The 14,825-nt window shown below is 36.8% G+C and overlaps 1 protein-coding gene across 2 annotated transcripts in view; it reads right to left on the bottom strand.

The window, feature by feature from the left end:
- LOC132142376 (neuropilin-2-like) overlaps window positions 1–14,825 on the bottom strand; it is an 86,365-nt gene that overhangs the window by 13,720 nt on the left and 57,820 nt on the right. For both annotated transcript variants that reach the window (XM_059552190.1, XM_059552189.1), the window contains exons 11-15: window positions 10,758–10,841; window positions 10,087–10,248; window positions 4,114–4,373; window positions 3,854–3,947; window positions 1,538–1,570 (exon numbers count right to left, since the gene is read on the bottom strand). In XM_059552190.1, coding sequence (XP_059408173.1) covers window positions 1,538–1,570; window positions 3,854–3,947; window positions 4,114–4,373; window positions 10,087–10,248; window positions 10,758–10,841 — 633 coding nt within the window. The remainder of the gene's footprint in view (window positions 1–1,537; window positions 1,571–3,853; window positions 3,948–4,113; window positions 4,374–10,086; window positions 10,249–10,757; window positions 10,842–14,825) is intronic.

Genomic DNA, 14,825 nt, shown 5'->3' with positions numbered 1-14,825 from the left:
ATTCTTGTCCTGCACTAAACAGTGTAATACATCTAAATGCCACTTCCAATGAATCTTCTGCATTTCCTCTGCATTAAAAGATGAGTTTGTTGATACTGATTTGTCTGGTAACAGCCCAAATGTTTTATTATTCTAAATTACTGATTCCTTTAATTAAAAACAACTAGTTTGAGATTAATAGACCTATCCCAGGGGTGTCAAACTCAGTTCCTGGAGGGCCGTAGCCCTGCAGAGTTTAGTTCTAACCCTGCTCCAGCACACATATCATGTAGTTTTCAAATAAACCTAAATGATTAGATTAGCTGGATCAGGTGTGTTTAATTAGGGTTAAATCTAAACTGTGCAGGACTGTGGCCCTCCAGGAACTGAGTTTGACACCCTTGGCCTGTCCCATTTTGACTCCCTCCCACTGTTAAAATGTAACTAAGTAATTTTTACTCTGAGTAAATTTTAAATGAGCTACTTTTTACTTTTACTTGAGTAGATTTTTAGACTGGTACTTTTACTTGTACTTAAGTAAAATTTCATTAATGTAATGGTACTTTTACTTGAGTAGAATATTTTTGTACTCTTTCCACCTCTGCCAGTGCCTGCTGGGTTGCTCTTGAAAGATGGATCAGTACCCTGTTTATTTGAACGAACTGGCTCCATTGAATCAGTATTGAATCAATATAAAATAATATTTTTTTTATATTTTCTATCGAGTGTTCAAAATATGGAACTATGGAATTGGGCTTATCGTTTCCGACACATGCTATACGTGGAAGACAGGGACATCTGATCAATCAGAGCAGAGTAAGCTCAGGGAGAAGGGGGTTTAAGAGAGACTGAATCTTAGAACTGCTTTGAATGCATCATTTGAGAATCGTTGGAAAATGATGTAATAATAAATGCATATATAAAGTGTCTAACAACATTAGAAACCTTAAAATTGGCATAATAGGGGCACTTTAAGAATGTTTAAACACTAAAATATTTCCATGACTATAGGATTGCGCAAGTGTTAGCATGGCTGAAAGGAGAAATATGCCTCAAAAATAGACTGACAGGATGCCCATCTGGTTAGGAGTCATACAAATAGTCAATGTTATCAAATTATAAAATATTGACAAAAACTGAATGAGATTTGAAAGCTATGACAGAAGGGACGCGAATAATGACTGAAATATTTCTCGCAAGAAAGCAAGTCATACAATTTTGAAGTGACATGAAGGTGAAATGTCTCTTTCTTGAACATCAAAGTACGTCACATTGTGGCAGAACAGCCTCACGAGTTTAGCAGCCTGACCATGTTTGAGCATCTTTCCCATTTGGGATCTTAACCACACTGTAATAAAAAAGATAATAATAAAATAAAATGTGAGAAATGGATTGGTCACCTCAAATAACCGACCCAAACCCAGGCTCCTCAACTCACTGCATAAATACTACATGCTAAGAAGTAAAACGAACCCTAAACCATCCCTGTAAACTGCTGAGCAGGGCAGAGAGCAGGAAGTGCAAACATTCACACCAAAGGCAGAGAGTTTAAACTCACCGGTCATGTCTGGAGGGAATGCGACAAAAGGCTCTAGATGAGGAAGAGAATGATGAGGAGAGGCAGAGAAAGAGAGAAAGACAAATAGAGCAAAATGTTAATATGTAATGTAAGGTTAACCATAGGGTACATACATGCCTTACTGTATCAGATGCTGATGACTCTGAAAACATGCACCGTACTTCATAAAATAATGAATAACCTACATAAAAGACCACAAAAGGAAACAAACTAAGATGGTTCCTGAAATACTTCACCCTTAAATCAAAAGAAATAAGAACCATGAAGAATTTGTTCATTATTTTCATGATAATTAAGCACATTTACATAAAAAATCTCATTACTGTAATGCGACTGAAAGTATACTTGAGTTTTTTGCAATTCACTATTCTCAATTCTGAAAAAAATATTGTGTATAATAATAATAATTATTATTATTATCAATTATTAATAATTTTACCATCATCAATTATTATTATTATGCAAAACAAACCTAGTATCAAGATTTGTTGCATATACATGTTGTAACATATAATAAGAACAAATTGTCAGCGTCTGGTCTGTGTTTCCCTGGGTGTCCACTAGTGGTCTCACTTCCCCATAGTCACCCCACTGCAGGCACTACATTTCCCACAAAGCCTTGTCCCTTCATCACTGTTAATTGCACTCAGCTGTCTCCACTTTCATTGGTTTCACCTGTCTATATAAACCGGTCTGTTTCTATCTGTTTCATGGAGTCCTTGTTTTCCGGCACCCGGCTTTCTCGTGTTTTTCTTGTTTCTTGTTTTTGGACTGATTTTGTGGTTATGACCTCTTGCCTGTTTTTGGATGAGATTTTTGGATTCCCCATTAAATACTGCGATTGGATCTCTCGTTTCCTGTGTGCATTCGTTACACAAATACTACCATGATGTACAAAAGACTAACTTTTTCCAGGAAATTATATTTTTAAATCAAACATTCTAGATTGTAACGTATATAGATTAATACATATGGGAAAGTGTCTATCACACATCCCGTAACTGGTCACCATTTCTGAGCTTTCCACATCACTTTTTACTTTCATTAGATCATTTTTAACGGTGCTGTTGTTGTTGAAAAATATTTTTTCTTAAAGTATAAATATTCCATGAGGTTATTAATGGTCATGAAAATAATGTAGCAATGCAAAAGATGTTCAGACTCCTTGATATTTTTGTAGTTATGACCTGGACCTGTTTTGAGGGCTGTTACCAAATGCTATTGCTTAAAAGCATTTTTCCTTCAGCTAAATTCTTTGTCCCATCCCCTATACAGTGTTCAGAATAGACATTGTGGTTCTTAATTTTTTGGCACAGAAGTGTGCTTTCAGGTTTTAACTACTTTTCATGTTGTGAAGGTTTTGTTTTGAGGAGCAAACATGGAAGAATGGAGAAGATTGCCTGAATTCTTGAAATGCAAACAATTAGAAAAAGATGAGACAGTATCGTGGGGGCCAGCGGCGCGGGGATCTCTTTTTGGAGGGAATAGCAAGTCCAACTGCATGGCTCGATAAGAACTCTCCCAGCATGCTTTGGGAAGAATCACAGCAGGCACATGGTGGAACATGAGCTCAGGAGGCTTCCAATTTTTGGATTCGAAATGAACCACCAAGTCCTGTAGCCTCAGAGCGAGCCAAGCGGCAATGCTGCGAGCCAAAAATTACTAAATCAGGGTTTCCAGTTATGGATTGGGAATCATAGATGCGGCGAGCACATGGTCACATTTTGATGTCTTTAAGACTTTAAATCACAAAGCTTCTGTGCAAGATCCATCCTTTAAAAAGCTTGGGCTATCAACTAATAATTCCGTAAAAAAAATCTCTGTTTACAAACATGGAAGGAAGAGCGCAAAGGAAATAATGAAACATAAGATTAGCATTGGAGCCCATGGGTATTTGTGGCCTAGATTTGATTCTACATTTTGCGTTTGATGGCAAACAACGAGCCGCACTATTTTTTGTGTGTGTATCCTCCTTTCATGTTAATAAATTCTATTTTAAGAAACTCTTTGAGATAGTAGCTGTGATGTCTAGGTTTGATCACAGTAAATGGAGAGGTTTATGGAGCTGGAGTGAGAATTTCAACAAATTATGGTGAAATGGTGGATCTGGAATATGTGCCATCTGTAATGAATAGATAAAGTGACCTAACAGGAAACCAGAAAGATCGCAGCAGGGGACAAACATCTGGTAGAGATAATGCAAGGGTTCGGATTAAATTGTTGCTATGAACAACAACAAAAGTATAAAAGGACAAAACAAATGATGGAAGAAACAGATGAAACATATACACTTACGAGTACACTCTTCCAGTGGTGTGTTAACACTCATGTGGATGTTATCGATCCAGATGTGGCCTTTGGTCCCCTCAAAGAATCCTTCAATTACCACCTGTGTGATGAAATATGAACACACAGAAAAATGTCACCACAATATGGGCCAGGCTAACAAAACTAAGTTAATACATAGACCTTTATGTATTAATTTAGTTTTGGTAGCGTTACCGAAATCATGCTGAAATTTTTATTTGACTGTTTATTATGTTTAATCTGCTTACCTGAAATTCATTTGGAGATCGAGGTATGATGGTCCGTCCTTCTTTCCAGATGGGCTCCTGGTCTCCACGGAGGGACCAGAGGAGGGTTTCCTCTTGGTCTTTGTTCTGCAGCAGGACCCTCAGGGTTCCCTGATTCTCCAACTGATAGGAGAACATCAGGCAGAGAGGTCCGGTGTCGGGATCCACACTAGGACTGAACAGCCGGGCTTTCTGACCCACCGTCTCAGGACTGGCCTCAATGTACAGGTAGTTTCCCAAACCTGTGAGAGAACAGACACAGCAAAGCTTATCTCACAGTTTGCCCAATTTGACTAGCTTCTACCGACTGACAGATGAAAACAGTGCAGCCTTTTGGTTAGTTGCATGTAATCTTATTTATTCCCTGCTGGGCATAAAGTCCCATTCCACACATGACATTTTAACAGACTGGTTTGTGTCACTGCGGGCCCGATCTATCAAACAGCAAGTGAGCACTTCCTGAACCCAAATTGTGTTTCCAAGCAACATGTTTCTCTTGTCCCACCCATCTAAACATCATGCTGTGTGATTATACGGAAAAGTCAAGGGTGTCATTGTGGGAAAAGTCAAGCACCTCATCATTAGTATTAAGTGTCATTCGTGAACGATGGCCGCCCACTAGGCTCTACTGTAGGCACTTTAGGTGATGGCAGGTGTCTGTTTGCTAAGCTGAGAGTGAAAGAGTGTTAAGTGGGAGCAAGGCACGACCCCCACGGTGAAGAAAGAGTGGAGAGACAGGTGCACACTCTTTTATCTCTCTATACATTTGTGAATAATCTTTCCAGACGTTTCAAGGTCAAAAGAATCTGGAAAAAAGCTCATGTGGGGGCCGGCATATCTCTGAACGATCCGATTGGACGAGGAAGTGACATGTGACCTATTGGAGCCTTAAAATTTTTTAGAAGTGTCAGAAAGCGCCTATAACACCCTTGCAGCTGTCGGCACGGCTTGTTAAATCTGCATTTAAAATATTCCAAGGCAATGAATTTAAAATAGGTTTAGGATAACAATCCCCTTAACTTCACTGTGAAAGCATTTATGAAGAAATGTGAAGGGGGGGGGGGGGTTACGTTCAAAAAAATCCCCCTTTTGAACGTAAGTACTACATTTATAGGGGGAAACAAATAATGATCTCTTGAAAGTGGCTTTAAGTACATGGAAGTCTGTGCAAAAATCCACCTGAAGGCAAGTGAAGAACTGGAATAGAGGGTTGGAAATGCACTTTTCTACAAGAATGTGCACCACTGAAGTCAATTAAAGTTACTCAGATTCAACCCTTTGCCAAACGACTGAAATAAGGAGGTTTTGAACTTCCAGAAAGGGGGCCTGGGAATGTGAAAAGCTTCGTACACTTTTAAATGGTTTTGGAACAACAAAAATGATTAAACAATATTGCTTAGCACCGTCTACATCACATGAAATATAATCATTCAGCATCTTTCCTTCAGCAAGGATGCATTTATTTGATGACAGGTGATAGTAATGACAATTACTCAGAGGTGGGTAGTAACGTGTTACATTTACTTCATTACATTTACTTGTAATGGATTATGGATTATATAATCCAATACTTTTGGATTATATTTAAAGATGGGTACTTTTACTCTTACTTGAGTAAATTTTTGGGAAAAAATATGTACTTTTACTTCATTACTGTGGGCGGCGCTCCTCTCGTTACTTTCTCTGGGCAATGAGCGATGCCCATTAGCGAATGATTCATTCTTTTGAGTCAATTCTGTGCAAAGGCTTGATCAAACCAGTTGGCAAACGAGTGAATAGGTTCATGAATCAGATTGAATGATTCGTTCAGTTCCCTGCCGCACGCGCTGAGCGTCTGAAGCGGTTCACTTGGAGTTATAACGTTTAAGAACATCAGCAGCGTTGAAAACGTGGCTATGGAACTGCACTGAATTGAAAGCAAATCTGCAAAGGCTATTATTTGCTAGCGATGAAGATCTTTATTAGATGAACACCATGTGTGCTGTTCAACAGGTAATAACTTGGGCTACATTCGATTACAGTACACGATACCAATGTGACATTAGTTTGTTGTATGTGTGACTTATAACAGAAGGGAACCAAGTGGAATGCAGCTTCCAAAAGACAAAAAATAGCCGATTACGATTTTATTAATTTTAATACAATCACAGCGGTGTGAGTACGTTCAGTGAGTCAATCATCAGCTGCTAAATTCAGATCTGTGTTCGCTGGCTGGCGCTGAGCCAGAGCCAGACACGTTTTTACAGCACTCTGCATTATAACCAATTACACAAGATTCTGATGAGCTTATGAATGCAATGGCCAATCAAAGGTGTTCCGATGAGTCATCGCTAAAATGCCGGTGCTTCCTTCACTCGCTCCTGACTGAATACCTCTTTCTGGTGAATTCTTTGTCAGAAACAACAACAAATGCGAACAGACAGAAGAAGATATGTCAATGTGCATTTGGTTCGTTATGTTCAGATGTTCGGTATCTTAGCCGTCATGTGAGGAGTTTTCACTCTTCTCTGTGTCAGAGGTTATTTATACATATATAATAAATACTTTAAAATATATTTATTTCATGATGCAAATCCGAATTTTCATCAGCTGTTACTCCAGTTTTCAGAGTTATGATCCTACAAAATATAATTCTAATATAGACTGATTTATTACCAGTGCTTTTTTTGGAACCTGTGAAATTTTGTTTAGGATTATTTGATGTATAGAAAGATAAAAAGAACATCACTAATAGTAAATCCACATATTTGAATGAATTCTGAAGGATTATGTGACATTGAGACTGGAGTAAAGGCTGATGAAATATATATATATATATATATATATATATATTTATACACACACACATAACATATTTTATCTATATATCTAAATAAAAATATACTCAGTATATATGACCCAAAGTAACTAGTAACTAACTACTTTAGTAGATTTTTTATCCGATACTTTTTTACTCTTACTCAAGTAACTATTCAGACTAGTACTTTTACTTGAGTAAATATTTCTATAAGTACTTTTACTTTTATTGAGTACAGTAGAGTACCCACCTCTGCAATTACTTTACAAAAGCTTTCTCAAATAAATGCTGTTCTTTTGTCCACAAAACGTCAAGCAGCACAACTGTTTACAAAATTGATAATAAGAAATGTTTCTTGAACAACTTGTTTTCTGAAAGATCATGTGACAACAAAATATCTTAAAATATATAAACAAGTTTTAAAAATTGCAATAACACAGTATATAGCGGGTATATAAAAGAATCAGTCTCCTTTAAAATAATAAGTTTTCTTTGTTTTATAGCCTGAAATGAAGATGAAAACAGTTTTTGTTTTCTCCAGCTTTATTTACTCAGTGCAACTTATAACTTCCAAGTGAAAGATATAACACCAACATGTCAAAAAAAACAAAAAAAAAAACAGAATCACTGAGTTGGAAAAAAGGATCACCCCCTCTTAAAAATGACATAACTCAGTTAGGTGTAGCTAATCACCTTCTCAATGACACACAAAGCCATTTGACTTTCAACTGTGCTCAGCTTTGGTCATTTTGATCAGCTCAGCATGAAAAGAGCTTTCCTAGAGAATTTCAATCATTGGTAGTGCAACTGAAGCAAACAATTAACTATGCTTGGCAAGTGTTTTCTATTATTAAGAAGTTGAAGGTTGGTACAACACAGAACCTCCCTGGATCGGGACGTCGCTCCAAACTGGATGAAAGGGCCAGCAGGAAACTGTTCAGCATCTCTGAAGCAGCTGCAGGAATTCATGACAAATAGTGTTCATTGTGTGCACGCAACAACATCACAAATTCTCCACAAATGTGGCTTGTATGGGAGGGTTGCAAGAAAAACCCACTCCTTAAGATAAGCCAGATGCAGTCACGGTTGAGCTTTGACAAAAAACACCTTGAAGATTCTGAGGCAGATGAGACAAAAATTTAATTATTTGGTCTCAACATCAAATATGTCTGGTGGAAATCCAATATAGCTCACCATCCAAATAACAGCATTCCTACAGTAAAGCATGGAGGTGGTACTGTAATATCCTGTTATGTGGTATTTCTCTAGAGCTCTTGTCAGGATAGAAGGAAAAATTGATGGGCTTCATGATGCAGAGCACATAAAACCTGAGGAACTTCAGAATATGATCTGATACAGTACAAAAATAAAACATAATAATTGTCTGATAATATTTTTTATAAACACAAGAAATAAATTCAAGTTTATATACATTTTCTGAAGAATGAAGCAACCACTCAGAGCACTAGAAATCCTTGAGAGATTTGTTTATCCACAAATGCATACTAAGTAACACAGTTTGGGAAGGTATATGTTTGCATAAAAAACAACAGCTGTTCATGAACATGTATAACATATTAGTGTGTGCATGTGTGTGAGAAAGAGAACATGGGAAAGTGTCTCTGATGAGAAACAGAAAGAGGAGGAGAAGTGAGAAGAACAGGACCAAAAGAAAAACATTTACACAACAAGAGCACTCATTAAAAATAAATGGTGAAGAGAAAGAGAGACTGATTCAAAAACAAGAAATATAGAAAACAAGAGAGTGAAATTTAGATTATTGGTTGTGCAAGTTTCTGTATGTGCACAGTGCTATCTGTGATCTCTCTCTCTCTCTCTCTCTCTCTCTCTCTCTCTCTCTCTCTCTCTCTGTGCATGTGTGTGTTTCTGTGCATCAGTTAAAGCAGTGCATTAATATACAGTAGAATGGAGATTAACTGTGGATTAAATGCATCCAATCAGAATTGAGTTTTCCATGGTATGAATGGCTTTAGTGGAATACAGCCAAACTTGAAAACTACAAGGGTTTGCATTACATCATGTCTTTCTTTCAAAGTCATCCACAAGAAGAACAGAAAAGTGTACTAGGAAAGTAAATATTGTAAATCTTGCTTTTATATTGACAGATATGTAGTAATCTACAGCCCACTGGTTCCCAGCTTGCAGTCAAACAATGATTATTTTGGCATTCCAAGATTATTTCTGTCTTCGCTGACATGCTTTGTTCCTGGTGTATACTCCTAATTGCGATGTGTCATGGGATAGAAATAGAGGGAGTGTGACAGTGTTCGGGAGGGAGAATGTAGGACAGAAAGCATAACAAGCATTCATCCTGTTTTCCTCTTCTAGATCTCATGGCAATGGCTGATGTGGAAAGCAGACTGCAGGTCACAGGAGGTTATGAGAACACACAATGAAGTTAGGTAGGGAAAAGTCTGTTCTTGGAATAGTAAAGGTGCAAGAGTTTTACATGAAACTGATTTGGAATCATAATTAAGTCATATTACACAGGACAAAACCCTGCTGCGTTTACACTGGCATCAGTCTTTATTTGGGTCCAGGTTGGTATATGCTGATAATTACTGGTTTGGTGCAAGTCAAGATGTTCACTGCCAAGGCTTTGCCAACATGAACTTTTATGCCAATTAAAATTTATATATATATATATATATATATATATATATATATATATAAATAAATAAAAAAACTGGATGAAAGAGCCAGCAGGAAACTGTTCAGCAACTCTGAAGCAACTGCAGGAATTCATGACAAATAGTGTTCTTTTTTTATACAAAAATATATATAATTCTATAGTATATACAAATGAAAAATACAAACAAAAATAAAATCAATTAAAAGAATTAGAATTTCTTTGCATTTTATAGTACATTATGTATTTTTGTGTAATGACAGTAAACCAAGTTTAACTACTGTCCCATAATTAATATAATATAATATAATATAATATAATATAATATAATATAATATAATATAATATAATATAATATAATATAATATAATATAATATAATATAATTATGTGAAAGATCTTTTTTTTTTTTTTTGTAAATGATTTGTGTTTCCAAGCATGGACACAAACAAGAGCCTACAGGCAAGACAACCTCTCTATGCATGTGAATGTGTGTGTGTAATACTCACTGTTTGAGCCCATGGAGAGATCTTGACTCTGACCCAAGGCAGTGCTTTTGCTAGAGCTGTGTAGCGCCCAGTTTAGGTCAGAATCCGGGTCAAGGGTCCAACCACACAATCCTTGCTCAAAATCACATAGTCCTTTCTGAGACGGCAGGGCAGCGCTAGTAACTGACGGATAGAATACATCAATACATTCACATTAATATTCATCAAACCTGGCAAAACATTGGAAAGCTAACGGCACTTTAAGCTAAACTGAGCTCTGACTTTTGACTTCAGCTGCATCAATGTGCAAAAATATAAAAATCACACCAACTCTGCCAAACAAACCACTGAAAAAAGAGATATGGATATTTACTGAATAAAAAGTGGCATAACTAATGAAAGTGCTTACAGGTCACATGCACATATTTTATGTTGTTCTAAAATTATTTATTGTACCATGCACACAGCAATCACACAACTTCACTTAAGAAACATTTCTCTTGTGAAAACACAATTGTGCATTCTGCTTAGTTCCCATTTTACATATGCATGAAACAACAACCCAAATGTGGCTGATTTCTCGAGGTTTAGGGTGTGAAATATATTCAAGATTATATCATGTATTGTAAAAGAGAAATAAAGAATAAAAAAAAAACATTATTCATACATTCTGTGCTTAGATCTGAACCAACCTGGACTGGGTTTCTGCGTTGTGGTGGTTTTTACAGACGACGGTTGAGTTGGTTTGGATGTCTCTACAGCTGGTGTGGAGGTTTCTGTGGAGGAAACACATAATTAACAATGTTATCTTAACCCAGACCAAAATGAATTTCCATTCAACAAACAAATCTCTTTTTCTTTCCATTTCAAATGATATTGCCTTTCATTTTAATTATGCAGCCAGCCATGAGTCAGATACTCATAAATTAAATCATAAAGCTCCAATATCTGAATTTATGCCAGCACAGAGGCAGACATAAACTGTGTGCACAGTATGCAATGCCGAGCAAAACAATAATTGTGTCCCTGTATCGCCTGCAGGTCTTTGCATCTGTCTTAAATGATGACATCAGACTGATGGATGGCGTTGCTTTAGGTAGAAAATCCAGAAAATCCAAGTTGTGGGGTGTTTAATGAAAACAACACATACATGCATATTAATATATAAGACCTTCAAAGCAAAACAATAAAAATAAGAGCCAATTTGACCATGAACTGTAAAATATACAGCCAAAAAAATGCTTTCAATAATGCCTGAAACTTTTTGTTTCATATGCCTCCACACCTGCAGTCTCTGTCCATTTTTTTCCTTGTTTTCTGATTCAATTAGTACAGGGATGACAGATAAATAGCATCATCTGTGCAGGACTACTCTCGTGCATGCATACCCACATGTGCAAACCCTCTCCACACCTTGAAGATGCTCTGTCAGTGTTTAAAGTTTGCTGCGTGTCACTGTGTAATGATTCTGACCTTTCTAAGACATCACAGTTGTGTCAGCACATAGGGATTGCAAACCGATGTACTTCTACCATCACACTACAAAACTGTTCTAAAAGGTAGAAAGCATAATTATGCATCCTTATAAGCCAACAACAGCTTTGCATATACCTGTCAAAGCAATCCCAGAATTCTGAGCCCAAGATGGTGGGTGAATTAATAAAAAATTCATACAGAAAATTAGTCACAAGAATTTTATGATTTTACGCAAAGAGTAAAATGTGCATGAAGTGTTGTTTTAGTATTATATACTATTATACATATATTATAGTATTTATTAGAGTTCTTCCGATTCTGGCATCGGCATCGGCGAGTACATGAAACCATATACCGATCCGATACCATTTTCTTAAACAAGACCTTGTTATGACCGCTAGCTTTGCCTAACCGCTGCACGGTTCTTCTTCGCTGATCAGAATGGATTGCAAACACAGGAAGTTGTGCTGTGTTGCCACAAGCAACCCCTGTTTAGAGCAGCGAAGAAGAAATGAAAACGCGTTAGCAGTATGTCTGCTGTTTAGCAGTATTTCAGACTGGACCAACCAGACAGTAAAACAGGGACTAGGGATGCCACAAGTACTGACACTTCACTACCAAGTCAGTGCTGAAAATGTAGAAAATGTGATGATACCGGCATCTCTGTAGTACCGGTAGTAAGTTACCGACTCCCGAGTATATTCTGTACCCGCAGCTGCGTTCAGTCGCTTCCGTGTTAGTCTAAGCACAGGGCTCCAGACTGTAGCCGAATATATACTAGTGTCTGTGAATATTAAACTGCAAAATACTATTTAAATATTACTCCTGCAAATTCTACATCTCTGTGAGTGACGGGTGCAGATGCGCGGGAGCTCGCTGTTTTGTAGTCTGCCGTGTGTCACTATATGAGGACACGAATGCATAAACCGTCATGAGAATTTAACATTTCATTTGAGAAAACTGTCATATCATAAACACAGCTATGTCTCTATGTAGTAGAAATATTACATCTCTATTAATAATAATAATTATGCCTAGACGGTTGCTTGTTTTTTACTTGTTTTGTTGTAAAGAGATTATCTGATTAATATATCATTTTTATATTCCTTATATTCCTTATTTGTTGCAGTTTTTATACAATTATATTGTAAAACCTTTTTTAGTTTGCTGTGTTAGATTTTTGGCTGCATTTGAAGTTCTTTTTTGCTTAAGAAAATAAATAATATTAATGTCAAATTCGTGTCAGATAATAAAAATACTGTAATAAATACAGTAGTTCACCATGTATTTGTTCATGTTTTATTAAGGGATACGTCTGAAGCACACCATAAAATAATTCTAGCAATTTACACAGGGCTAGTAGTATATACAGATACACACCCAGGTATCGGATCAGTACTCAGTATCGGCCGATACCCTGAGCCCAGGTATCGGAATCGGTGTCGGGAAGAGAAAAAGGGTATCGGAACATCTCTAGTATTTATTAACAATTTGAAGTAGCTTTTTCATCTTTAATTTTTTTAGTTTTCGATTTTAATTTTAGTTTAAGTTTTAGTAATTTTGTCATTTTGTCATTTTAATAGTTTTTGTCTATGATATATTTTACTTAGCTTAAATTATTTTTATTTCAGTTTTATCTTTAGTAATTTTAGTACTTCAACTTCAGCATTTATTTATTGATTGCTTGCTTGCTTGCATGCTACAGAAAAACAGGAAAGGTGCTAGTAATTTCCTGCCAGGTCTTTTTCTTCATATTAACAGTATATTTGGCATTCTTTTTATAGACATTTCCTAGAGTGAAGGTTATTGCTATTTCAAAATGTCTTTGTACGTCATCGGTCTCTTTAAACCATACATGTAACTGTACACCTCAACGCAGGCTGCAATTGCTTTAATGTGATTAAGACTAGCGGGAAGATCATAGCCTCCAGTGTGTATACTGTATGTGTGTGTGTTTGTCTGAGAGTGTTGGAAGTAATGGGAAGTAAGGCTAAGAAATGAAAGCATATTATTGATAGCTGTAATCTGTCTTCCATCCATTCCATACTGCTCCCACTTTCTCAGATCAAATCCCATCATTCTCTTCTCTCTCCCTCGACTCTTGTCCTGTCATTTCTGCTTTCATCATATTCTCACCCTTCCTACAGGAAAGGCTGCCACATCGTTCTCTAAAGACCCTGATTCAGCAAAAAAAATAAATAAATCTATAATAAAAAACAGATATAAAAATAAAAAAATAACAGTCAATTATGCATAAAGCTTTCCTGCATATTTTATCTGGCCAATCACAACTTGGCAAGCCTGCAGAGAGCAGCAGTGCATGCTGGGAAAACAAAGAGCTGCCTTTAGAGCCCCATAAGTCCCCTGCGACTCATGCAATGTACTATATATTATATGTGTTTAATCGCTTCAAAAAGTAGAGCACATACTACCTGAGGAACTCCAGAATATGCTCTGATACAGTACAAAAATAAAACTGAAACTATTTTTTATAAACACAAGAAATTTATTCAAGTTTACATCGATTTTAGGAAGAATGAAGCAACCACTCAGAGCACTAGAAATCCTTGAGAGATTTGTTTATCCACAAATGCATACTAAGTAACACAGTGTGGGAAGGTATATGTTTGCATAAAAAACAACAGCTGCTCCGTGGGATGAACATGTATAACATATTAGTGTGTGCATGTGTGTGAGAAAGAGAACATGGGAAAGTGTCTCTGATGAGAAACAGAAAGAGGAGGAGAAGTGAGAAGAACAGGACCAAAAGAAAAACATTTACACAACAAGAGCACTCATTAAAAATGAATGGTGAAGAGAAAGAGAGACTGATTCAAAAACAAGAAATATAGAAAACAAGAGAGTGGAATTTAGATTATTGGTTGTGCTTCTTAAAAGGGTTTTGCCAAAGTTTGCCAAAAATCATATTTCTGTAATCATTTATTTACCTTCATATGAAAAACAAAACAGACCTGAACACACTTCCATACCTTGCAAACTATACACACACACACACACACACACACACACAAAGTGGTATAGGATTTACTTTGAAACAATGGACTATACAAACACAGTATTTATCTGATATCATCCTTGAACCGCCACAGTACATTTCACGAGTTCACCCTTACATCTAATCTGAAAGCGAATAGTAGGCATATTTTGGCGCGCTGTCCTGGGGGAGGGGTCCGGGCCCGGAGCATAGCCTGAACCCAAATAACTCCCCCTATCCCTAATTTGGTATAAATAGATTAGAAGTGAGCAGTTGGGGTGGAGGAGGG

The sequence above is a fragment of the Carassius carassius genome, chromosome 6, assembly GCF_963082965.1.
Source record: "Carassius carassius chromosome 6, fCarCar2.1, whole genome shotgun sequence".
NCBI lineage: Eukaryota > Metazoa > Chordata > Actinopteri > Cypriniformes > Cyprinidae > Carassius > Carassius carassius.
This window is presented reverse-complemented; position numbering and strand designations above follow the sequence as displayed.